Raw genomic sequence first — 27,686 nt, forward strand, 5'->3', positions numbered from 1 at the left:
AGTCTAACACAAGGAAGTTCCCAACACAAGGGTTAACCAAATATTAGGTAGCATTATTGTTTGGTATTTGTTTTCCAATCCCAAAGGTAGCTTATGAAGAGTGGACCCTTATGTCTGTGTATCCCAGACTCAATATATGGAAATTCAGATTCCCAAAGGAGATAAAGCAGGACATAGGCATTTAAGGAAGGCATTCATCATGTATTAAAGAAACACGCAAAAAAATAAAAATAAAACAAAAAAAGAAACACGCTTCTTAAGGGCTTGAAAAGTATTGTTTGCTTTTCATACAATTTTTTTCCTATAATTTTTATATTAGTGATACAAAGCAAGACTATTACCAAGATAAAATGGAAGTCCTGTTTCCTTGTTGCCTGAGTCTCTTTGTCAAGGATCCACCATTTACTTGGTTTGCTTATTTTTTTATATTCTTTTCCATCCACCAGTTTGTAAGATTCTTGAAACAAGGCCATTGTTGCTCTTCTTTCTTCCTTGATGTCTCACACATCCTTAGAACCTTCCATGGCATGAAGTAAGTGCTCAATAAATATTTCCTGCATGAATGACTTTGGGACATGGGGAATGTCTGCTTCATGTGAGTTAATCACCTAAGCCAGAGGTGGCAGCTAGCCCAGAGCTCCTTGACCTAATTCCCCATTATGTCAGAGGCTGTCCTTTGCATCACCACCAGGTCAGGCTTCAAGAGACCAGGAACTAGGGCAGAGACCATGCCGGAGCGTGGTAGGGTCACAAAGGGAGCTCTTTGCTTCTCATACCTGAATGACCGGTGGGGGTAAGAACAGAAAGCTTTACCTCCTGAAGGCCCTTCCCAAATTGATGTTTGTGGCCTGTGAGAGAGTCCACAGCTTCCAGAGTGGGGGCCTTACAACTTTAGCCTTCACCAAGTGCTTTTTAACTCATAACTGGCTCAGAAGAGGCCAACCAGCAAACTCTCTATGCAACCCGCAATGCATGCTGTTAGAAGTGGAAGGCCCCTTGAAAATGACAGTATCTGCAACTCTGGGCTTCTGTTACCTCCAGAGGAGACCGCGAGCTTAGGCACAAAGAAGGGATAAAACGTCTTTTTTAGCTGAAGATATCTATTGAAAGAGTGGGGGAAATGGGCTAACCACTGCCCCCCCGCAAGTGCCCCCGCTTTGCACTGGTTCTGGTAAGAGAGGAGGAGAGGCCCTCCGTTCCTGCTGTTCTCAGTGGGGTCCCTCCAAGAGCAGTTCTTGTATTAACCACTTCACTGTTTTGTCCCCATCTCATTATCTGTTCTTGTTAGAATCTTTATTATTCATGGATGCAAAAAAAAATCCCCATCATTAAACCATCATAAATATTCATCACACTTTACAATTGTGTGCATTTCATTTAACCACTTGGCAAAACTTCTCTGAAGCACCAAGAGTTTTAAGGAAATCTGGCTAATGAGACCAGAGCTCAGGAAATGCAGGGTGGCTTTCCTCCTCTCTGTTATTCGATTTTCACCTGAAAACAAAGGTAGAGCGTAAATAATAATTAAAAGAGATAAGCAGGGGAGACCCGGGCCTTGCAGGGAAGAGCCACGCATTCCTCGGCTTTGTCATGATTGTGCTTTTGTGTCGAGCAGAAGATAAGAGTAAACACTGAATTACAAGAGGGGGCTCACGAAGCTGCAATGCTAATGGATTTATCCAGGAGCCTACAAAGGCCAGATAAAGCCCCCTGCTCTGGTTAACAGGGACCTCTCTTCTCATGTTCTATATAATTACTGACGTCAGGCTGGCGTCGAGATAAGCGTGGTTCCTCCCTTGGTCTTATTACAATAGACAGCCATCCCATTTTTAGCGTCTGAGAAAGAATTATATCCATCTCTCTCTTCTAATCCAGTTTATCTTAAACTGTGCACTCTCCATCAGCACTGAAAGCTTTCCACAGGGGTCGAAGAGACCCCAGCACACTTTGGCAGCAGCCAAGCAGAACTGGAATAATGTGCTTCCCACCGCCAGCCCTGCCATGCGGAGCATGCAGACTTAAACCAGTGGGGGCATCTTTTGTACCCAGAGTCATGCCTCGAGATGGTTTCTCTCCTGCCCTTTCAGCTTAAGGATACTTTTTCCCCACTGAAAAGGAATTTTTAAGTGGTATGAGCTTGTAGGGAGCAAATATTTATACCAGTAGGTTTCGTGGCCCCTGCCTGCACCAGCTGAAGCGTCCTCCAAGCCACTCTGACAGCATTTATGTTTGATGATGAGAGTCTGGCCCTGCCTCAGGGCTCACGGGTGCTGGAAAATACTGGTCACCATCAAGACTGCTCAGAATTTCTCTGGTCCCTGAGGAGCTTGCGTCCAGTAGAAACCAGGATCCCACGTATGAGCCTGGCGGCTCCCGTGCATTTCGTTTGGGAAGGGAACAGCACGTGGTCACAGGAGAGTGCTCCCGGTTCCCAGACAGAGGGCCAGTTAGACAAGGTTCTCCTTGGCCTGCGCCTGTGGACTCAGAGTGGCTCCTTTTTCCTGCTGCTGATCGCTGAGCTCACATGTGGCGGTGCTGGGCTTCCATCTCCTTCTTTGCTGGCCCATCTCAAACCCTCTCTGATTAGAGACCGGACTCTTGGATCCTTGTAACTCCTCCCTGTGCCAACTGATACAGGTTATCAGCAGACAGGAGAGGTTCTTTTCACTATTTTTTTTTTCCTATTTGGCCCCATCAAAAAAAAAAGTCCAAGTCTTCAAGAAAATCGAGTGTGTCACTTTATATAATTTGTTGTGTCAGTTTATATAGGGTGACCTTTGAAATACAGCAAATTTCCTCAGTGCTCTAACACTGATATTCAAAATCGGGTTTTGAAAATTCTAGCAGTGTTAATTACTCCCTCTGCGCTTTCTTCATAGCCCTCTTATTCTATCATATTTGTTTAATAGACTGTTTTGCTTGCAAGGAACTGTGATTCACTCAGGCTAGCTCAAATAATGAGGGCTTATTTTAAGGATGCCTATGCTGATGATAGAGTCAGAATCTCATGGAAATTTCAGAACAGAAGCCAGTTAATGACCAGGCATTACAGGGACTGGGGCTCAGAAGTGGTTCTGGGTTGAAGGAAGCAGTTCTACGGAACTGAGCAAGGTAAAAGCTAGGGTTTTGCTAGAAGAAATGTGGCCAAGATGTTTTCTGTAGACCTACTCCCTTTTTTGTTTATCCCCTTCTATCCTGACTCATTCTATTTATATTCCCTCTCAAGAGGGCCCTACTAATTGTCCTGGATAATTACTAAGTAGCAAGTAAGGACAGAGATGTTTTTCCTTGCCAGGACCATATAGGACACCGACTACTAGCGTTTGAACTGGCTGCCTCTGATTCAGGAGCCCCCTCCCGGTCCAGTCAGTTGGGACCATGGATGCAAAGGTGTTAGGACCACCTCCTTTCTTTTCCGTGGGAGAGACTGTGGATATGACAAGCTCCTGGGCAAAGCCACTCAGATGCCTCTTAAAAAACACACACAGCGCTTAGCACAGGTCCTAGGTGTATAGTAGGTGTTCCATGAAGTGTAGCTAAGTGATTAAGTGAATCTTTGCCTTCTTTCCTGGGGCTCGTTTTAGGTGCAGTGAAGTAAGCTGCAGTCTGCCTGTGACTCAGTATCACTTATTTGCCCGCAGCAGGGAAGTCTGCATTCTAAGGCAAGGGTTATCTTACTTTCCCTCTGTCCTTTCCAGTAGAGGTTTTTTCTTCATCTATAAAAATCAAGCCACTGTGGCAGAGCCCACCATCTTACAGCATTCTGGGATGTGAAGTCTGTCTTAGTCCAGCTGGGCTGCTGTGACAAGTCCTGTAGGCTGGGTCACTTAAACAATAGACACCTACTTCTCGAAGCCAGAGGCTGAGAAATCGGAGATGGAGGTGCTGCTCGGCCACATTCTGCTGAGGGCCCTCTGCTGTGGCTTCCCTGGTGGAGAGTGGAGAGAAGCCAGCTCTCTTCTGTCTCTTCAGGTCAGTCAGTTCAGTCACTCAGTCGTGTCCAACTCTTTGCGACCTCATGAACCGCAGCAGGCTAGGCCTCCCTGTCCATCACCAACTCCCGGAGTCCACCCAACCCATGTCCATGGAGTCGGCGATGCTGTCCAACCTTCTCATCCTCTGTCGTCCCCTTCTCTTCCCACCTGCAATCTTCTTACAAAGTTTCTTCTTATAAAGACACTAATCTCATCATGAGGACTCCACCCTCATGACCTAATCACCGACTCCCCCGCCCCAACAGAGGACCTATGTCCAAACATCATCTCCTTGGAGACTAGGGTGTCAACATATGGCTTTTGGAGAGACACAAACACGCAGTCCGTAAGGAGGCTAAATCTCATTTTAAGATGAGAAACTTGCTGGGATTCCAGCTATGCTCTCTGGTTCCCTGGAGTCACGTTTCATGGGAGACCAGAATAAACCCCACCAGCTTCCACAGGAGCCAATTGTTCTGAGGAGTATCAATCTGTATTCTGGTCCCAAGGAAGGCTGGGCCTCTTTCTTTAGAGGGAAACGTGAGCTCCTCACGTGAGCGCCCACCACATGGCGTGCTCTGCACGGCCCTGGAGAGATGCTGGGGTGGCAGCCGGCCTGGGAGGCCCCCTTGCCAGGACGGCAGGCGCGCTGTGCTCCGGCCCCTCCTGCAGATTTCACCGTGGGAGGGTCTCCAAACGACATCGGCACCCAGATTCCGGGACCACATCGGGCAGCTCAGGCATCCAGGACCAGGATTTTGCTGGACAAAGGCTTCTTCCTGTCTGGGCGTGGCCTCCCATCACGTAATTATCATCCAGTTGCTCCTGCCTATATATCCATCAACTTGATCGGGGCAGAGAAGGGGCTTAGAAGCAGAGGAAATAATTGTGGTGAGTGGAAAATCAATCTTTCCTTTTGCAAATCACCCAGCAAAACAATGAGTGTCTGTTCCTTTGCGGTAGGTTCTCGAATCACTCCATATTGCTTGAATGAGAAACGTCTCCTGGTACCTGGGGGCTGGGGGGCGGTGCAGGAAGGGGGCTGCTCCTGAAAGGCCGCCCCCCTCTGCACACGGTAACTCGGCTTCCTGCTGACTCCTTTTCTGCTGTCTCTTGTGCTTCCCCAGGGCATTCTGGAGAGTTGGGGGCAGTTTCTGTGGAAATATACCACTTTCCCCTCCTTCTCTCGATGGAGCTGCTGAAGTGTGGGCCAGAGCAATGGGATGCATGTGGCTGTTATAAACGACTTAGCAAAGGAGACTGGTGTCCTCAGTAGACAGAGTAGCTGATAAATCTGTGCGCAAGATCGATGATAAAAGGAAGAAAGAAAAAAAAGCAGAACTAAGAGATGAGGACAGCCAAACAGATTCCAGCTGAAACTGATTCAGCTTGCTAATGAAGCCACAAGCTGGTACCGAATTCTTCTCACCTCTCAAATCAAGTTAAAAAATTGATTCCGTGCCAGTTACAAGGGGCAGAGCTGTCACTTACCAGGGAGATTAACTTGCTCTGTTGAATACTGACAGGGACCGGGGAAGGGCAGGACCTGCACAGAATGCAGGGCACTCTGATTCAGGGTAACTTCAACAGTGAAGTAGGAGCAAGCTGAGGGTTGGTAATCTGCCCCGGTGAAGTCCAAGGTAAGGTGAACCTGCAGGAAGCGTTTAAGGACGTCCCAGCCCAACGTGAATTTCTGGCATCTCCGTGGATCCCTGTGCCCTGGCTAGCTAAGCCTTGGGAGTCCAGACCCAAATCCTCTAGTCCTCACGGTCCACATCCTCATTCCTAGCAAGCTAGACCGATCAAGGAGGCTGTGGGCCTGAAAATGGACGTCAGGATGGCTCCAGAACTCATGGAGTTCTGTGGGGGGGAAAGTCAGCTGAGTTGAGAAAAAGACACCAGGGATCCACAGTGCTGAGTGAGTCTGCCTGCCCGCGCAGGTCCTTTGCGAGGTACAGCTGGGCTCCCGGGGGAGATGTCTACACTGCGGTCAGATCTGTGAACACCCTGGGGCCTGGCCAGCCGTCCCCTAGCAGGATTTCTTTTAACCACTATGTGTTTGCCCTGTGGCCTCAGATGTTATCAGACGGAAGTTTAAATATATCTCAAGTGACCCTCCTTGTCCTTACACTGCTGAGAGTAGATGATGTCAAGAAAAAAAGTGCTGTGAATACATAAAATTAGAGGAAAAAAAAGTGTACAAGTGTGAGCGTGCGTCTACAGGGCAGGGGAAATTCAATGAAAGAAGAGACAATGCATGTTATTCCTCTCAAATTCTTCCTAATTTTTAGATCGGTTTGGCTACGCACAGAAACTGGGGCTATCTTGAGAACTCGCGGAGTTAATGTGTTGTTTGTAAAGTCTGTGTTGGTAATAAAATAGCTGACTCATAGACAAGAGGGTTTGGGGAAGGTGCCTAGAGCCCCTCTCTCAACAGCACTGCGCTGGAAACTTCTCCAAGACGGGATAAGCATGTCATTTGTTTTCCTTCAGCTGGAGCTCTTAATCACGTTCCTAGGAATGAAGAGTAACAGACTGGGGGCCTCTGTCCAAATTTCGGATCAGCTTGGCTCCAGTTCTTTCCCTGGGCGACCCGCCTTAAGGCGCTTTCTCCTCCCGTCTCCCGGGAAGAAGGATGACTGTCCTCCTTTCCAGTTAATTCTCTCCAAGCTGGTTGGAAAGAGCCATTAGTTTATGTTTTATTCTTCATGCCTGTAAGATCTTGGGATGAAATACTCTCAATACACCACCAAGCCTATTACTATTTTAAGTACCTGCATCTTCCAGGAGAAGGAACACGCTGACTCCCCACAGGAGAAATAAATGGAGTCAGCTTGCTGGCTGGCACACCGTCTTTAGGAAAGAATAAAAAGAGACACAGATCTTCTTGTTCTGTCTGCGGCAGAAAATGTGTCCAGATCTGGGGAAGCAGAGCACAGATTTCAGAGGCGTTGTGTGTTCCACACGCAGTGCTACGCAAATCAGGGGTGTTGTTGTTGTTTGGCCCAACAGAATAAGCTCTGAACACAAAAAAAGGAGAGGATACTCAGACGCTGATAAAATGCACTTTCTAAGAAGTATGTAGGAAGAAGCAGGTTCCTTCTCTTATTTTAGTGACTTGTTCCATGGCTATGATGAAAGAAAATGACTCTGGCTACCTGCATCTCAGATGATATATGCAGACCGAGGGAACCCCTGGCACTTGTGAACAAAACAGCATGCAAAAATATTTCGTTCTGTTTTACCGCTGTAATCTCTTTGAGAGGTTTTTGTTTTTTTGCCGGGGGATGGGGAAGTCCTTCTCTTTGTGTTCTTGTCAAAATCGACAGGCGTCCATGTGTTACCGAGTGACGTGAAGTTCTTACTTGAATAAGCAGGACTAAAACTCCAGGATATTTCAAAGCAGAGTACTGACTCAGAGATCCACCCACTAGATTGGACTTTTCTGAGTTAACCCTGGCTGACAGCATCAGGGAGGCAGTGCTTTCCCCCCAATTGTCAGGTCCTGCCACGTCCACACCGCGGCATCCTCGTCCCAGGGTGCTGTGGTAGGGGTTGTGTTACTAGAATGGTTTCTTTTTATTTCAGAAACCCCCACATTTAGGAATTAAATTGAGTCAAAAAGCAGACAGCAGGAAGAGGAACTGAAAGTTCTTTTTATTTGACCTTCCTTCAGGGTGAACCCTAACCAATGCCGTTGCTGGGAGTAAGATGGCAGAATTCATGGGACACTTAGAATGCAACTATGGGTGATTTTTTTTTAATGAAAATTAATGGATTTGTGTTTTAATCTGAGCATGTGCTGAGGTTCTTAGGAAGGCAGTATGGTGATCTCTGATGGGAAATGTCAGAAGGGTCATTATGTTGGGATATACACTCAGCCTTTTAGTCCCGTCTTCTGCTGCTCCAGAAATTGTGTAGAAAGGGCTTAGAAACTGCTTTCTGTTTGGAAAATGGAAGGGAGAAGAGGGAACTTGCCTAGAAGCAGCATTTGTACACCAAGCTCAGTTTTTACTTAGGTACAATTTGTTTTTTTAAGAGCGGTTTGGCTAATCACCTCCCCCAAAGCACCATGGTGCCCTTGACCAATTCCTTGTGCAATGCAATTTCTTGCCTTAAAAAAAATACATCCATTCATCATCCATATTTAAAAAGAACACACAATTATTGCACATTTACTGGCAACAGGGACCATCAACACTTACAACTCCATCTTTAAAATAGGCACACATATGTATTTAACTACTGAACGACTTGACTAATATAGCAGCACGTATCAAACTAAAAACTGACAGAGAATATCGGCCTGATTAGTTATTTATAATCATTTTCAGAAGCGCTTGTTTTCCAGAGGGACCGTACAAAAATCATCATGCTTTTCACAGCATTTCTGCCAGCACTTTTCCTGAAGTATGCTTATGTTATCAGCAGAATATGAAACGAAGCTTTGCAAACAACCTCTAAGAAACCGTTTCGCCAACAGTTCCTAAGAAACTGTTAGAATGGTGAGTGAGCAGTTCATCAAATTATCTCGGTCTCTCTTTACGGCACCTAGCTTGTACACGTTCCTGTAACAAGACATGAAAGATTCCGGTCATCATCCCCGGGATATACGAGATTCCAGTACACGCGAGTGCCTCATCCGCCACATTGTCTCCTTTGATTCTCTTTGTGTGGCGGCTCAGGCGACTGGAGCATCCCACATGCGTCTCTAACAAAGCGTGGTTCTTGCCACACCGCTCATGTCCCGTCTCTGATCCCGCCTGCTTCCCTCTTAGGTCTGCAGCGCTATCTATCGGGAGCTGGCCTCTCTAATCAGGGACTCACAGTCGCTTTCAAAGGAGCTTAGATCTCACTTTTGGATGTTCTATCTACTTTATCCCTTTGGCCTAATCTGAGAAAACTTAGGCATCGTCTTGGCTGAACTCCTGGGCAGCTCACAATTCAATGTAGATAGAGTCTTGGCTCCTGGAACACACCTATGATTAGTCCCTAAAGCAGAACCTGAAATTGTCTTCATAACTTTCCCTGCTTCCTTAGGGCACCATGGTGATTCCTCTGGACCAGACTCCTCATGGTTTGCATCAGAGATACTTAGGTTTTCTCCTCTCCAGAGTCACCTTTGTAGCTGTGATAGTTTACTCCTTGCACAATAATACACTGTCCTTGTTAAGCCCACAACATTGTGTAACTCACCAAGTTTTTTCTACTTCTGTAAGATGCTCTTAACCCCATCTTGATTATATGTGTAGATAATTTCCTTTAAGCTTCCTAGTCTTATTTTTTTCTCCTCTCATTTTTATTTTATAAAAATATCTATCTCCTGTCTCATTCAGGCAGAATAAAAATGCTTGACTTTTTTATTTTCTCTGTAAATCATTACTATGTTATGTCGACACATAATGTCTGCCTTACACTGTCAACTTTACAAGTACAGGTTGTAAACATTTATGTCATTTCGGCACAGCGCTGAGCACAATGTCATGATCACTTCAATGCTTTTGATGATGATGGCAATGATGATAATGACCACGTAATGCTGTTCTGGTTGGAAAATATCACATAGGTAGTCCAGTACATCTTTTTTTTTTTTTTTTTTAATGAGTTGTTCCTCATTCTATAATGCTGTCATTCTTCATTAGCAAAAAAGGTTACTGTAAGTTATAATTAGTGTGTAGTGCCCTGTCAAATAATTAAGTATAATAAAAAGCTTTCAATGAGTTTAATGTTAACATGGTATAATTAAAGCCAAGTCTTGAAATGCATTAGGTTGTCTATTATGTCAGACATCTGATGCTTTCTCCCTTCTACAGCCGAAATTCTCAAATTGTGCTTATGGCAATGTCATCGTCAAAGACAGAAAACTCATTATCAGTCTGAGGCAGAATGGGCTTGGCAGTGTCCAGCAAGGGCAGTATTTTAAAAATTAAGCAGATCATTTCTATAAATCTACTATTTACTGATAAGGAAACAAATATGTTGTGTGACTTGCCCAAGGTCATATGGTAGTAAATTACTTTTCCTTGGTGGTGAGAATTGTGGCTTAGGATTATACAGAGGTGATTATTATTATTATTATTACTGCCATTCTCTCTTTTGGAAGGATCAGATATTTGCCATAAAATGATTGTTTTTGTCTTTTTCTTGATGAGGTTAAAAAAACAGGTGCAAAGTAAAAGAACACAGCTTGTGTTTAGCTTTTGCATTGAACACTGATTTTCGGAATCAGGGCTTGTCAGAGTGCCTATTTTAAGGCTCAAATACTGAGACAAGGCTGAAGTCTCACCATTTTCTCACCAGAATAACTGGAATGTGCCTAGATACTTGGCCATTTTGAACCCTGCATTCTTTGACCTTCTCAGGCCTTCTCTTGTGCATGTCGTATTATCTTTTCTATCCACAAGGATTTTGAAAAAATTCAGCAGAGTGCAAGTAGCCCCTGAAATAAAGGCGTCATTCAAGGAACAAAGAAGTAGAAGGAGGGCTCCAATTAAAATGATGAAAATCTTTAATTTTTATTTAGGTATACTTGTACGGACACGTGTATATACAAATACAGATCTTATGGGTTTGTCTGTGTGTGTTTTGTATTGTTTTTTTTTTTTTCTTTTTTACATTTTCTTTTACGTTTATATAATGTCAGCATTTCAAAACAGCACTCGATGAGTAAGTGCCAAGGAGCTGCAGAGCGGGCAGTACAAGCGGGACCACACGGGGCTGACTTCACACCCAGACGCACACACAATGAGTGGCTTCAATGCGGTGTCACGAGCAAAGCATGGAGCGCGGATTCTGACTCATGGGGAACCTCCATCATGCCAGCATCTCTTACACTGTACAGACAATGGGGCACGCCCATCGTGAGGAGATTTGTCTCACATCCGAGCAGCTCTGGGGCAGACGCATGGGAAAAACTCAGTGATGCCAAACCAGAGACGGACCTGCCCATTCACGGTTCTGCGGGAAAGCAAAACGTGGGAGGAAGGCGAGAGACAAAACATAAAGTAAATAAAGAAAGAAAGGGGGGTTGTCGGCAAATGAGGGTTTTCGTGGAGGTGGTTTCCAAAAGAAAAAAAAAAAAATCAGCGATCACAGCTCTGGGAGCAATGAATGGAGGGAAGAAAGTCTAAACTGCTTTTTGTTTTTAAAATTTGGGTAAACTAATAAAAATGGGTGCTGCCGTGGCTAAGGCACCAGAGAAAACCAAAGTCCCTGAAAATCCACAGGTTCGGTGCGGCTCTGCCTTTGCCGGTGACGCAGAGAGGAAGAGCCCTCGGCCAACCTTCTCAAGGGAACGGGTTTGCAATCTTTCCCACGCTTTGGCTGCCCGTGACAGTGACAAGCCTCTTCCCGGAGAAAAATGGAAACAGTCATCTATGAAAACCCTCTCACAAAGAGGAAACCAAAGCAAAATACAGAACCGTGACTGAATTCCCGAAACCTTTGCAGACCAACATGCTGGGGTGGGGGGGGGGGGGGCGGGAAACACCATGGGCTCCAGCATCAGACCTTGAAAACATTGAGGACAAACTATCGATCAAAAAAAGTCATGTTGTTCCAGGTCCCAAGATGGTGGAGTCTTAAGATTGGGAAGGCGATGACCACACGTGAGTCCTGTATGGAGCAGTGTCTCAGCCGCTTGTGACTCTTCTTAGCCACGAATACATTGGATGTCTCAAAGCCTCAATGCATGTTTTGTATCCTGAAAGACTATTGTTCTCACTTACAAAAGACATAAGAATCAAATTAATACTTTATTATCAAACACTATATACAACAGAGGTTGCTAATAATACAGAATTTAAAGAACGCAGTTTTTTTTTTTTTTCTTTTTTAACGTTTAACTTTTCTTTCTTCTGCCACCCAAGAAAGTACAGTACAAAACAATAGTCTAAACTAACACGGACTGTTACCTGGTCTAGTAAAGGATACACGGTATCCACTAAACAGACAGATCCTTATTTCCCTGCTTCACGCTGCAAAGCCCTTGGCAACCGGGGCAAAGGTTGCCGGGGTTTGACTAACTGGGGCTGAGAGGCAGCGAAACCTGCCCTTCAGAGTCTGAATTGGTTTTGAAATTAAAAGCTGCTACAAAGTTGCGTCGACATCCTCCTAAGCCCCTTGAGGGTTGTAACACGATCACAAAAGGCCACCAGCACTTTTTAGACAAAATGAAAACTGTCTGATACCAATCATCCTGAAAACTCCATGGCAAGTGCTACCTACAATGACGTCACTTATAGGTAGAAAAGCATGTTTTCTACTGGTGTGGGTAGTCTTGCTTTTTTCTTTTTTCCTTTTACATTTAATTTGTCGTGACACAATGGTGAAGTAAAGGGGTCTAATTTCACTGTGAAAAATGAAAGACAATGGCAGAGAGGGCCATGAGTAATTATTTCATCATCTGTTAGAGACAAATGCTAGAAAAACCACAGAAGTCACCATTTCTAAAATGAAATTAGCACTGCTGATGTAGTTATGACTAAACTGGAATCATTACAGGATCGTTTGATTTCCTTGCGGTTATAGAACATGCAGTATAATTTTGGTTCTGACTATTGATCCATTTTAGAAGGTGTCTTTTCCACCCCCCCTTACCCAAATCCCACTGGACCAACAAGCCTGTAACTATTAATAAGAAAAGAAATATTACTGAGTATTACTGAGTGTACTGAGAGCTCCGAGTATATAAATAGTTAATGCAAAAATAATAATAATAATCCAATGCTGTGAGCTTTTGTTTCAGTGAAATGGTGGCTGCCTTCTGTGATGAGACTCTGCCACTCCAGAGACGCTCCTGGTGTCTGGGGGAACAGGCCTGATTGCGTCTGCGAGGCTGGCACCCGCACTCACACGGTTCCAAGTCCCGCTCACACGGTTCCACGTGTGAGCAGACGTGTGGAGCCTGAACATCCGCTCCAGATGGATCGGGGGAACCCAGATTACATCCCAACGTGGGTACAACTCTCCAGGGTGCCGTGCCTTTACAGATGCCTTTCACTCACATATTTCTCTAATCGAGAACTGCTCACAGTTCTTTAGCAAATTCCCATTCATAAAATCTGTCCATAATATGACCCCTCTTCTTTTTTAAACATGTACATTAAAAACAAAAAACTAAAAAAAAAAAAATCCTTATTGTGCTGGAATGCTTCCAATTTTTCACAAATTACATGATCCTTGCATTTTATTGGTTTTGTTTTTGAAAGGCATGGTTTCTATTGACGTGTCCTGCCATAGCAAAAAACAAACAAAAAAAGGCTTGATTTGTTTTCCATAGGTCTGACACTTTTCCCTGTCTCGGTTTTTGGAGTTCAAAGTTCGTGACACCCTCTGCAGTAGAAACCCCCAAGGCTTGCATTTCCTGGTAACATCCCCGTTGGCCGATTTATTATCCTCTCGCCCCACCCCCACAATGAAACAAGATAACCCCCCCCATATTTCTAAATGTATCAAGGGATACCACTTTTTTTTTCTCACAAGTTTAAATAGGACAAGCATATATACTCACTCTCAGCATAAAGTATATCTAAATAATGTATTTTCTATTCTAGTGGATTTTTAAAAAAATATTTTGTTAAAGTCTTTGGGACTCCATCCTGTTTATCTCCCACAGATAAACACATGTTCCCCCTAGGCTTCAGGCTGTGTCAGAAAGGGAAAGGATATAAAATCAACTCTTGAATTTTCTCTTTCCACAGTTTGGAATCTTTATTCCAAATTTCCCTTTCGCCCTCCCAAGTAGTACAGGCTGACTCTCCCGGGAGCAGGGCTGCGTGTCAGAGCCCCTGGAGTCGTGGGGTGCGGAGCCGAGTGTGGGCACTGGGGTGGAAGCTGGGGAAAGGCCACACCACACCGGCGCTCCGCAAAGCCAGATTTCGTCCCCTCTGGCCCCTGACATCCTTTCCTTGGTACACGTGGTCCCCCAGAGGAGTATCCAAAGCTATTCGGTAATACACTCATCGACCCTGGCTTCTCAGCCTCGGGGAAGGTCACTTTATTCATAAAAATGCCTCTTTCAGGTTCTTAAAAAAAAAAAAAAAAAGAAAGAAAAAAAGTTGTAGCACCATGGTGATCTGTATTCAAAGGAAAAAAAACAAAATCATCTGGTGTGCATTGCCCAGTCACCAAAAAAATTAGAGGCACTCATCACACGTTACATGTCCCCCACCCATCCTAGTTTTCTGCTTTCACGCTGGCTCTGTGCTAGCATTCCGGCCCCCGACCCGCCTCCTAGACCAAAGGCTTCTTGTACGGAGCACAAGTTTTGCTGCCAAGGATGGTTTAAGACAGTCATCTGTAAAGGAAAACAAAACCAAACCAGGGTCTCAACCTTTGAGAAGCCCGTGCGTGTTTGCGCTCCTAGAGGAAACGGTGTAATCTGATCTCTTCCTTAATACCTCCCCTCTGGACTCGACAGGCTGACACGGGGCCCTGCGTCTTACAGTCCCGAAGGAGAAGGCATGAACCTCCCGGGCCAGGGGAACACCCCCGGGCCTCCCCACCCGCGGCGGCCTCTGCCGCAGTCCTGCGGGTCCGCGCGCCGCAGACAGCCGGCCGGCGGAGGGGAGCGCTCGCAGGAGGACGCACGGGAGCGGACGCCCACTGGGGTCCCTCCGACAGCCTGGCGTGTTCATCTGGAGTCCGTGTACTTTGGAAGGGGGTGAGGGAGGGCAGGGGCCGGGGCCGGGGTGGGGGTGAGGGAGGCAGGAACTACTTTAGCACACCACCACCACCACCCACCCACCCCAAGTCCCGAGTTGTTGCTTAGAATTCAGGCTGAAAGAAAAACAAACAAACAAACAAACAAAAAAACCTCTGACATCTGCCAAGAAAAAAACCAATCACAAGTCCCTTCTTAGGATGAGCAGTTAGGTGGATCTCTGGCGTTCCAAGACCCTGATGTTCTCGGCGACAGGTGACGGGAGGAGACTGTGCTATAATGTCAAAAACATCGCCAGGAGGAACAGCAGGATCGCCAACAGGCGGCTGGGTATCCTCGGTGTCTGCGCGGCGTTCTCGCCGCGGGACGGCTCGGCGGACTCGTGGACGGTGTCATCTGTCCGAACAGAAAGCACACGTCCCAGTGAGATTTCACATCCTTAATAACAACTCTCTCTCTTGCAGCAGCAGCCTGCTGTTCGCAGACCTCGCCACCCTCTGCAAGGTAGGGTAATGAGCTTGTGCCACCATTGACTTTCATGTCTGCATCATCACTCATTATTTACAGCAAACAAAGGGACTGGCAGAGAAAACTGGACTTTCTCGGCAACGTGAGCGGTGTCCTCAAAAACTGAGGCGGAGAAAAACGTGCAGGCGCGCTAACCTCTGGCCCGTGAGCTGCTCGGGTCCGCTGGCAGCCACAGACACCATGCGCAAACCCGCCGTCCGAGCCGGCCTTCTAGACCCAAGAAGCCAGGCAGAAGCCAGTAACCGGGCGGGGCGGGCGTGGCGGGGCGCAGTTAATGCTGGCATATTAGTGGTTAACCAGAACCGGACGCCCCTTTCCCTCTTTTTAGCGGTTTCATAGGATTAGTGGTGAACGCCTGGCTGCTGGACGTCTAGATGCATTTTCAGAGGTGAAGAATTAAATGATAAAGGAGCATTTTAACTCAACGATACGTGATGCTCGCCGAGCCTAAATAAATCGGTGCCCGCTGGCTTGCCTACCATTAGGAATCAATTATGGTGCTATTTCTATTACAGACCCTGTATCTTCAGGATTAAATGACTTGAACTTGACTATTTTTATCAGGCTGAAGCTGGGCACATAAATCATCAACATGGATGCAAATTTTCCCCTAAATAAAATGGATTAAGTGAAGTAAGCTTCTTTTATTTAGCCATCAAGTGTTCTGGGAGACTGCCTCTGACTCTGGACAGCCCTCCGCCGTGGCATGATTAACAGGCTTAACCAGGAGACAGGACCGCTGCAGCAATTAGCACCCAAAGGTGGCCCTCACTACGCTCTCCTGTTGCCCGCCTCCTTCCTTCTACCTGGCCTGCTTTCAGATCTGGTGATCCCTGACCTACACTGGGGCCACCAGTGGGGTTCTCTGGTAGATTTCATTTTAGCATCCCTGAGGCTTCCTGTGGGAGCTTAGGGATTGGCAGAGTGGGTTCACTCAGTGGTCGGTCAGAGGGAATCGCAACAAGTGAGACTGCCCTGGTTGTTCCCAACTCTGCAGACCTCAAAGGATCATCCCTAAACCCCAGCTCCAACCCCTCGATGGATTCACTCTCTTAAATGCATCTCTGTTTTCACATCACATCACATGCCTCTTCTTTACCAGGTAGAGCACGCTCCCTTGTTATCTGTCCTAAAGCGACTGCCTTTTAGGCTTGGGCTGGCTTCTGCTTGAGCTGGGCACTCGTGGGCTGCTTCTGTTCATTACTTTCTCTCCCTCTATCAACTTAGAAACGTGTCTTCTCAGCGCTGAGGCTCCTGCTCTTATCATGTTAGCCTGTCCCCACGTGCAGAAAGTGCTGCGTCCTTGTGTCAAATTTGCTCTCCTCTCCTGGACCTGAGCAAACCTGCGTGGAATACCTAGTAGCCGAGGAGACTAGAAAAGGTTAGGAAGCAAGAATGGGAGTTAAATGGATGCAGAGGGGAAGAGAAAGCCCCCCGCATGATGTAGTCAAAGACTTGTAGACTCTCTGCCCTGCTCTTAGCCTTGCAGATGCACTAAATCTGGAGTTAGGAGGTAGATGTAAATGCCCTTGAATAGCCCTGAAAAGAAAATCCAAATCAGTGTCATAAGAGCACCAATCTGTTGTTATTCGGAATAATAGAGGACTTCGGGCTTAACTGTGAAAGAACCATAAACCCTGAGGATTCTCAGGGTTCATTTTGAAATACCACTTGTACTGTATTGATATGCCTGAAATTACATCAGCCACTGGGTTCCTCTCCATCTTATTTTCACTAACCTATTACCCAATCCTCTTCCTTGAAAAGTTGGGTCGTGGACTGATGAAAGGTACCCAAGAAACAGGTAGATGCTCAGTGAGCTTGAAGGGGGCCGCCGTCCCCACCGGGTCAGGGTGCCCAGCGAGGGCTGGCTGTGTTCTAGGCCCCCACGGCACAGACAGGGGAACAAGCCTTGCGGACCTTTGAGAGGAAAACTTTGGTTTCCCACATGAGAGAAACCACGAGGCCAAATGTGCCTTTCGAGCCTAGTCTTTTTCTCAGCCACCAACCAGTAAGTACCATCTTGGCCTCAAAGGAAAAAAAAAAAAACTCAGTCCCCTTAGGGCATCAGGGCTCATCTCTTCTCACCGTAACACACTAGTCCTGGCTTGGGATTCTATGAGCAACCTGTGATTAAACAGGGCCTCGGTGCTGGGCAATCCTGTGGCCTCCAGGGAGCAAGATGAAAGCCAGGCTGTCATTTGGGTTAAGTCTGAGCAAAGTTCAGAATTCTAAAGAGGAAGTCACAAGCAAAACCTAACCCAACAGAAATTACACCTAAACATGAGACAATTTCTACAACTGGTAACAGCGAGCTTGGCTTGGAGGAAGAAAACACTTCGCTTCGGAAGCCAAATCAAGTCTCGCCTCCTGGCTATAGGATTCCACGCCACGAGGGTTTCAGTGCTTCACTGAGAGAACGCTGGCGATGTTTCGGAGCATGTTCTGTGGTGTATTTCTGCCCTGAGATCATCCTGTATCCCTGATGACAGGAAACTGGCAGGCAGAGTGTGCAAGCAAACAAAAAGAGAAACACATTCCGAAGACAGGTGAATTAGTATGCATTGCTGAGAACATGCAGCGGGATCCTTTCAGCCTTGCTGGCTTCATAAAGTCTGGTCTACACTCAACCATCCGACACCATGGGTCAGAGCTGCAAGCCTGAATTTCCTAAGGAACTTGGGGAAGTAGCAAGGATGTTATTGTATTCATACAGCCAGGGATCACAGCTCAAGCTTGTCTTACTTTTTTAGGGAAGATGCTCACCAGAACGCCCTTAAATATGGTCCTCACTGCCTCAAGGCACTTTTCTTAAAGGTACACCTGCACGTCCATCCCCAACACACAGGGTCTGACCACACAGTCTGTCCAAGTTTTGCAAACTTGTATCAGCTATGAGTGCATAGATTTGGGGGCCATTATGGATTTAAATGCCCAATGAAAACACAGCCTGTTCCCCCAAAGACCGTGAAATATGTTCGCACATAAATGCATCTTAGGATCCTGCATTTTTATCATTAGTTGAATTCAAAGGTAATTTCCTAATGTTGAAATGGTCCCCTGTGTGCCTCTTTATTACCAAAAAAAAAAAAAAAACAAAAAAGACACGCTATCTGTTATATTTCTAAATACTCTCTTGCTTCCTCAGTGGGCAATGGGATTTACCTGGAAAAAAAGATTACTGGAAAGTTCTGCCTATAGTCTGCAACAGCATGTGTCATAAAAACTTAATTCACGGTAAGTTATGTCTGTAACATGCCCAATGCCGCCAGTCAGCTTCCAGGCGACTTGTGAACAAAGCTAAGACAATAAAGTTCTCTGCATGGACATCTCAGTCAAGCGATGGTAAGAGAGTCCTACGTTTATACTAACGTAGGAATGGGAGTTGAGAAATATATCACTCCTGGATCTGGGTATAACCAGCTCAGTTACCAAAGGAAGAGTGTCGACTCGCGGGTCCTTAAAAAGAGACCTCCGCTCATTCACAGGTCCTACCACGGCCCCCGGCCTCAAGCCTGGGAGGGGTCTGGTACCTTGAAAAGCCACAGGAATGCTTCCAGATTTCCAGGACACAATTAAAATGTCTCCCTGTCAGCACTCATTCCTTGCAACTTTTCTAAGGCAGCTAACGGATCCCTGGGGAGCCGCTAAGGCCTCTGAGAGCTTATTGTACATGCCTCTCCTTTGCACAAGAGGCCTGCCTTCGAGAAACAGGAATGCTTGGAGAGAAAGCCCGACTCTGTGTCAGTTACAACGCAGAAGCTCTTGTGTGTCCGGAGGCATCACGTCTACTCAGGGTACATTTCCCTAAGGCCCACCGACCGTGTGTCCCAGCAACAGTACTCAAAGGATAAAGCGGATGTCACAGCTTGTTTCATGTCCAAGGCCATCAGAAAGGTAAGTCCCACTGCAAATAGGTGGGCCAAAAAAAAAAGTCTTTACATAAGAGGGGGCTTACATCTTTCTGAGAAGAGGAAATAATTTTGTCCTTAAGCTTTGAGGGCTTCCCTGGTAGCCCAGTTGGTAAAGAATCCACCTGCAATGCAGGAGACCCAGGTTCGATCCCTGGGTCGGGAAGATCCACTGGAGAAGGAAAAGGCTGCCCACTCCAGTATTCTGGCCTGGAGAATCCCATGGACTCTACAGTCCATGGGGTCACAAAGAGTCGGACATGATTGAGAGACTTTCACTTAAGCTTTGAGGGAGTCACAGGAGATGGGTAAGGACACGAGTGAAGATCTCGAGCAAGTCGGGTGAGGAAAGGCAGCGACAGGTAGGAGGGTGGACAGGGGCTTTGAGGTGATTCCTCAGTGAAGACAGGATAGAAGATTCCCTGCCCCCCACCCCCCAGCTCACAATCTAACTGCATTCAAGAGCCAGGTTGAATTCATAACTAAACAAATGGAGAGTTTACAGATTTACATTATCCACAGTAGGCTGCAGTGCAAATGCTTCAATGATTCCTTTAGTGGGTTTTATTTTTCTCCATAGTGATGGGAAAGTTTGGGTGTGTGGAAGATAAAAGTAGTAGAAAAATTTATTTATCCTTAATACGTGTCTTGCCTTGGTAATCAAGGATCACATTTGGCATGACAGACTACTGTGGATACATTTGTGGGAGCAGCAGGTGGGTGAATTTGTGGTGTTAGGAGGCAACATGATTATCCTTCTCCAGGCCTACTTCCATTGACAATGGCACAGATAATATTTGAAATAAAATGAAGTCCTTCAGAGCAGTTCAATGATGCCTGTGAATTTCTAGAGAAAACTAAAGAGGCTGAATTAGTTGCTATTTTGTGCAACAGTCTGATTACTTTTATCCGAAGATTGGGATCTAATATGAAATTTTTATAAGCGCATACAGTAGAGATTTTCTTTGAATTATACAAAAACAGATCCATTAATAGTCACAGTGATTCACCAGCATGCTCAGAGGATATGGTAAAAAGAAGTGAGACTCTAGCATTCTGATGGGGCTTCTACACAAGGATGTTGCGTTATATCCAACCCACGGCGAGAGAAAAGCAAAGTCGTAATTTGTCTAACATGCATTAATTACACAGAGATACTGGAGGAATGAGGTAGAAATAAGGAACATTAGCATCGCTAGCAATGAGCAAAAGCCGGGCAACTACAACATGCAAACATGCAAGGGAGAAGGAAGGAAAAAAAGTCCGGAGGTACCAGAGAGAGATGCACTTGTTAAAAGAGATTCTCTAAGCATACTAACCTGCTGGTTCTAATGAATTTTCTACTTTGTCGTTAACATCGAAAACACGATCATGAACACCTATAGTTTTCATACAGCTATCTATAACAAAAATAGAGATAACAGCCAAATATGTTAGTGAAGACACCCTTCAACTCCCGTTTCTTTTTCTTTCTTTTTTTTTTTTTTTCTTTCTCTCTAATTTTTCCTTTTATTTACGGAGAGATTGGTTTACAATCAGCGGCATGTATCCAAATGCCAGAATTGTTCCCATTTGCTGTGCAGGTACAACAGTCTGAGAAACAACAAGTTAGCAACTGCTGTGTACTTAAAAGCATCATAAAAAAAAAAACGATGAGAAAAAATATGATGGAAACTAAAACATGGAGGTTGATATACAAAACAGATACCACACAGGATTTACAGTAAAAAAAACAGTTTTACCGCCGTGAACCAGACCAGACACTACAGCATGCGCAGTGAAGCCACCCTCAAAGACGGTCATTGGCGGGAACTTACTTGTTGGCCGCACGAAGACCTTGAGCTTTAGACAGGACCGCCTTCCGTTATCTGGGATCGCAGAGGCTGTGGGAGAGACGGAAAGAGAGAGCGAGGGAGAAAGAGAACACCGCCAGATTACTCTTCATTTTCAATGCACAGCGTCTACAGTCAATTCTTTCCTGAACAAGGGGAACGTACTCTTAATTCTTCCCAGAAGGTGAAACAGAAACACTTCTCAGATGGACACTGACGTCTAGAGAAAAGGGCTGCTTTCCTGTGCCTATCTTCTCCTTTCCATGAGAGGAGGAATCATGCAAGAACACTGGTAATCTGCAGGAAAATACTTCCGATTCTTATTTCAAAGGCTCTTCCCTTCATCTTGCTCTGCAATCAGCTTTCTCTAAACTAAGAAGATAAAGCTTGAGTCTCGGGACTACCCTTTCCTCTACTGCAGGAAAAGGGCCCGCAGGCCCCCCGGGCCCAAGGTCAAAGTGCTGGGGAAAACCAATAAGCAACAGCTCCAAGGCCAACTTAAACATGACCCAGTTCTGCTGAGAAAGCGAAGCTTTGTCTGTCCTGAGAGCCTGTCTGTCAGTGTTTCGCAGGTAATTCAATTAGAGGTTTTACTCCGAACTTGGCTCTACATCCTATATGACTAAACCGAGCCCAGCAACTTCCATCAGGCCATTATAAGTACAATATGCTATTGAGAAAGCGCTGTGTTGCAATGGTACATTTATTTTTTAAAGACTTGCCACAGAGAAGGATGGAATTAATAAAGTGGGCTTACCAAAACATGACAACATGTTTCAAGTTATAAATCATTTGAGGAAGAAACTTTCTTCTCCTTTTCAAGATAATCAGACTGTAAACTTTCCTTGTGTTTGAAAGATTACCTCCCCTCCATGCACCCAGCATAATGTCAAAGGGATTTGCTAGGCAGCAAGACCCTCAACAGTCACACATGTTTACAAACGCCTCCTAGAAACGACAGCGATTACAGCAATGGGTGCCGCACGCTGCCCTCCCGGTGTGTCTGCTTCAAGTGCTTCCTTTGTTCAGAGAACGCAGATGCTATCGATCGAAACACACAGGGCTCAGTTTGGTGATACCCTCAGTGTTCAGAGTGCCTTCTCTCACCCCTTTCTTACAGGGGGAGCCCAGAAAATTAACATGCCGATTTTGTAGGTGAGAGGATTCACGACTAATTTTCCAACCATCTCCTTGTGTGACTCCAGGCCCACAGCCTGGAGGAGAACCGATCAAGTCACCACCCAGAGGACATCAAGCTGGAAGGGACCCTGGTGTCGCTCTTTCGCACCTGTTGAAAACTCTCTTTAATTCTTAGGCCAAAGTAGATACAGGAGAGATGTTTTCAGCCCTCCCCGTCTTCCCGTTCGCTCCGACAGGCAGTTGAGAAGTGCTAACAGCTGGCTTTGCCGTAGGCGTTCATTAAATCAAAGTAGGAAAAACTCCCTCCACTGACATTTACAGTAACTAGTGTGTTATTTAGGGTATAATATTTGCACTCTGTGGTTTGATCCAGGAAATGGTGTCCTTCCTGGGGACCTCCAACGGCAAGTGAGCATGTCACAAGTACAGTGCACTTAGGTGATTCCAATTCATTATAAAAATTACGGGTTCTTGAGATGGTTTATATCTTATTCATGAGGGGTGGTGTGAAACGGTGACACATGGAAATTTACGCTGCTATTCTATTGGTTTCTGAGCTGGGGTGAACTTACTACAAGCCTCATGTACTTGATTTTGCCACATGCAACAGCCGATTCTACCGATGACGCTGTAAGATACAGCAAGCTCAAGGCAAGATTAAATGTTTGTTTTAGAGGGGGAACTTCTTAGAGTCTGTACAGGTTTTTCAGATATATATATATATATATATATATATATATGTTTATATGAGAAATCCTATTAGTCCAGGACATAGCAATCACTGGGGCCCATTGGAATAACTAAACACCGACACATGATAAGCTGTCCAGGCAAGAACTGAATTCTCTCACCAGTTTGCAGAGGAGCAATTAGCCTCAGCTACTGGATTAGCTCCATTGTTCTGCGGATTAAGAGCACACAATGCACTTATTTATCTAAAATAAAGACCTCCCTTCCCCACCAGACCTCTCCATTACTTCCTCACCTCTTCTCTATCACCAGACAAGCTCTACGACAGTGATACCGTGGCAGACCCCTTGCGGCGCGGTTGGACTACCACACTCTAACCCTTGGGCTGACGAGCCAAGACTAGAAGCACATCGTGTGTGCACACAGCTCGGGTTACGTTAGGTCAGTTCCCTCCGCAGCCTCTGCCCTGAATCTATGAAATAACCTCTTAACCCTTCATGCCAGCCTGAGAGGGTGTGCCTTGGGAAGTCAGGATTACTCGGGTTCCTTAGTTACCACACAGCAAAACAAAAATAACACCAGAATGTATAAAAACCTTTCCCGTATACCTGCATAACTCAATCTTTCATTCAAGGTTTAAAAACAGTGGGATTGTGGCTTTATTCCACATCATGTTCCAGGTTAAGAAGCCCCCACACCCCTTGGCTGACAAACAGAGGGTGCCTTTATATCACTTACAAATAGTGATTGTTAATTATTTGTAATATTTGAAGATATAAAGTAATATGAGATTACTGGTCACAAAAAAGCAGAGACAAGCACTAAAAACACCAAAAAACCCTTAGAAATTTAAAAATGTAATAGTCACACAAGTAAATTTATAAGGAAAATTCTCTTGGGATCAATGATGAGCAAGATTGAAGATGGATATAAGTAAAAATTTAAAATGTGCCCAGCCTCTGTCAGGAGGTAGGTAGAGTTAATTTCTGTGATTCTAGAGAAATCACTTTATAATCAACCCTATTTTAGTTAAAATTTATATGTAAATTCTTATGTTGTTTTCCTTAGAAAATTAATAGTGAACATTTGAAAACTGAAAGTACTGCAACCATTTATTATATATCATTGCAGCTTTATCTTTCCACTTCATCTATCCACTCAAATGCTTTCAGAATCCCTACTATGTACCAGTTGCCCTGTTAGGTGCTATGGACCAAAGGTATGTAAGACACACCGATTCCGTCCTTGCGCCATGCCTGTCTCAGCTGGGGACACAGACAGGAAGCACAGTTTGGCGTTGCCCTCCTGGAGACCAGGGGGGAGTCTGTATGGTAATGGAGCATGAGCTTCACCTGGGCGTGTGAAGGTGTGACGGGAGTGTTTGCCAGAGAGACTTTCGCCCAGGCCTGACAGGTCCTCCAGAGGCCAACCACAGCAACGGGGGGGAAAAAATTAAAACACTTCATCCGCAAGTTCCCAGTTAGAATTTCAGCAACCAGAAAGAGGTATTAACGGGCAACAGGCAAAGAAAACCCAGACCTGAACTCTTCCTATAATGATATTTGGATTTCCTGTGCTGGGGAGGGTGTGGAGGAAAGGGAACCCTCCCACCCTCTTGTTGGGAATGTAAATTGGCACAGCCACGATGCAAAACAGTATGTGTCTGCTTAGTCACTAAGTCGTGTCCAACTCTCTGTGACCCCGTGGTCTGTAGCCTGCCAGGCTCCTCTCTCCATGGGATTCTCCAGGCAAGAATACTGGAGTGGGTAGACATTCTCTTCTCCAGGAGATCTTCCCAACCCAAGCATTGAACCCAGGTCTCCTGCACTGCAGGTGGAGAATGGAGGTTCCTTAAAAAATGATTACCATATGATCCAGCAATCCCACTCCTGGGTAAACTGGGAGGAAACTGTAATTTGAAAGGATGCATGCCACCCAATGTTCACAGCAGCGCTATCTGCAATAGCCAAGACATGGTCACAACCTAAATGTCCACAGACAGATGAGAGAATAAAGGAGATGTATGTACACACAATGGAATATTACTCAGCCATAAAAAAGAATGAAACATTGCCATTTGCAGGAACATGGATGGACCTAGAGATTATTATACTAAGTGAAGTAAGTCAGAAAGATAAATATCACATGACGCTACATGTGCAATCTAAACTATGCAGATGAACTTACTTTACAAAACAGGAACAGACTCACGGACATAGAAGAAAAACTTATGGTTCCCACAGGAGAAAGGAAGGGAGGGCTAAATTAGGAGTTTGGGGTTAGCAGATATGACCTACTGTATATAAAGTAGATGAACAACAAGGTCCTAGTGTGTAGCATAGGGAACTACAGTCTGTATCTTATAAAAAGACAAATGGCAAAGAATGAAATATATATTTGTCAGGATGTAGGTAGAATTAATTTCTGTGATTCCAGAGAAATCACTTTACAATCAACCCTATTTTAGTTAAAATTTATATGTAAATTCTTATGTTGCTTTCCTTAGAAAATTAATAGTGAACATTTATATATATAAATAAATAAGTAGATGATATATATCATTTATATAAATAAATGGACATATATATTTATTTATTTATAAAACTGGATCACTTCGCTATACACCAGAAACTAACACAACACTGTAAAATCAACTATGCTTCAGTTGAAAAAAAAAGATATGGATTTTAAAAATAAAATTTGTCAGATTAAAATGAGAAATTCATCTCATGTCTTAAACATTTGTCACATAACCCAAATTCATACTCCTTTATTCACTTTACTGCTGAAATTGTACATTTGGCTGGGAGTAGGGGTACCGGGACCATTAAAACAAGCACAAACACCCATTCCATGGTCAAGTAGAAACTTTTTAAATCAATCACCTCAATGATCTGCAAAGCACCAATCACAGCCTCACACCACATAAGGAAGAATCTAGGGGCCTTCTGGTTCTCCCGGCTCCCTGGGTGGCTCAGCTGGTAAAGAATCTGCTGCAATGCAGGAGATCCGGGTTCCACCCCTGGGTTGGGAAGATCCCCTGGAGAAGGGAAAGGCTACCCACACCAGTATTCTGGCCTGGAGAATTCCATGGAGTGTATAGTGCCTGGGGTCACTGGGTCGGACACGACTGAGCGACTCTCACTTTCCCGTTCTCTGAGTTTAGAGCATCCTGCTGATAAGGGCTGCTCACCTTCGCTCTGTCCCGTGACCCCAGACAGGGGCCCCAGCTTAAGCCATTCCTGAAAACATGTGCGCTTGCTCTCCTGGGGCTCAGGTGAGCGTGGCTCAGTGCTCGGCAACCAGCTTGATACCTAAGGGGACCAGGTTCAGAGCCTCCAAACCAGTACTTCCGAAGGCTGAGTCTAGCACTGCACACATTTGAAAAGTTCACGTCACAGTTCACTGCGGGCCCATCGGCTGGGTGTGGCATCATCTTTGGGGCAGGCCACTTCTGCCAGGCTCCAAGGCTCACCGCCTGCTCCGCGTGTTCCCCTCCCCGCGAGGGTGGGCTGGACTGAGTTCCGTGCGTCTACCGAGCTGAACACAGCCAAAGCGGCGGCGGCCGCTTCTGCAGTTCCACTGTAAAAGGCTGCGCCCTCCTCCTTAGGACTCCTGCCCCCTCCCGAGGCGAGGTGCCACGTGTGAGATTCTCACTGGAAAGCCCCCCCCCCCCCCCCCCCCCCCCGGCACGGAGCAGAGGGAGATTTCCAGCCAGGAGCGTGCGAGGGGCTGGCACCTCGGGGCTACAAGTGGGAGGAACAGAAGCCGGCTGACAATCGCGTGAGTGAGCTAGAAACTGCATCTGCCGCTGCGCCCTCCAGGGACCACCGCCTCGGGAGAGCCCCGGACCCAGAGGACCCCGCGAAGCTGCTCCTGCATTCCCGACCCCCAGAAGCTCTGAAGAATAATAGATGCTGCCTTAGCCCCAGCCTTGGGGGTCACGGGTTACTCACGAGCTAACTGACATAGGGCTTGTGCGGCTTCCGTGCCCACTGGGGGCCTGCGGACTCAGGCACCGGGGGGCAGAGGGCCCCCGGCTCCCCGACCCCCCGATGCTGCCGCCACGTCTGAACCCACCCGCCCCTTACGAGTTTACTTTTCGAGCTCCTGTTAGGAGTCCACTTAAAACAGGCCCTTGAAGAGAGGTAATTATAAACCGCTGTTGAGCAAACGCTACAAGACGTTATCTATTTGTTTTCACGCCAGCGTTCAGAAAACTGTTTTTCATCCCCTCCCCGCGCGCTGAGCTTTTTTCGCTCATACAGCCATCCCTGTGCCTTCTCCATAATTAGCAGGGTGCCTCAGGGGAGCTCCAAATTGCCGGGTGGACCTGGAGGAGCTTTGGTATTACAGGATGTCCGCCTAAATCACAGAATGCCTTTCCTCCAACACCAGAAATACAACATAAAGGGGAGCTTGAAAACACCGGAAACCAAAGGACGAATACTAATAACATTTCTCTTCATGTCGAAAAACTGTCAATTATGTTTACACAGGCTATCAGATTAAACATAAACATTATGAGGGGAGGGTTTAAGCAACTCAAAGCAATCGAGGTAACAAACGTTCGTCTTCAGGAAGAACTGATGAAAGTTTAGCAGGAGAGAGATGAGATGCTCCTTCTTTCTTCACACCTTCAGGCCCAGCACTGCACTAACGCTTTATCATGCCTCAGCCTTACCTTTGTGTGTGTGTGTGTGTGAGTCGCGTCCAACTCTGCAATCCCGTGGACTGTAGCCTCTGTCCATGGAATTCTCCAGGCCAGAATACTGGAGTGGGCAGCCTTTCCCTTCTCCAGGGGATCTTCCCAACCCAGGGATGGAGCCCAGGTCTCCCGCATTGCAGGCGGATTCTTTACCATCTGAGCCATCAGGGAAGCCTCTGGCCTAACCTTATTCATCTTCACATCTTAATTCCCAAAGCCAAATTCCCCCTTCAGTGTCCC

At 45.9% G+C, this 27,686-nt stretch overlaps 1 protein-coding gene across 2 annotated transcripts in view; it reads right to left on the reverse strand.

Moving 5' to 3' along the window:
* Positions 1-10,464: 10,464 nt before the first annotated feature.
* The window catches only part of EFNA5 (ephrin A5), a 288,542-nt gene continuing 271,320 nt past the window's right edge, over positions 10,465-27,686 (reverse strand). The window contains exons 3-5 of one of the 2 annotated variants that reach the window (XM_043913745.1): positions 20,894-20,959; positions 20,396-20,476; positions 10,465-15,033 (exon numbers count right to left, since the gene is read on the reverse strand). In XM_043913745.1, the coding sequence (XP_043769680.1) occupies positions 14,912-15,033; positions 20,396-20,476; positions 20,894-20,959 (269 nt within the window). In that variant the 3' untranslated portion in view covers positions 10,465-14,911. The remainder of the gene's footprint in view (positions 15,034-20,395; positions 20,477-20,893; positions 20,960-27,686) is intronic. The other variant, XM_043913746.1, reaches the window with a different exon arrangement.

This window comes from Cervus elaphus, chromosome 9 (assembly GCF_910594005.1).
Source record: "Cervus elaphus chromosome 9, mCerEla1.1, whole genome shotgun sequence".
Taxonomy (NCBI): Eukaryota; Metazoa; Chordata; class Mammalia; order Artiodactyla; family Cervidae; genus Cervus; species Cervus elaphus.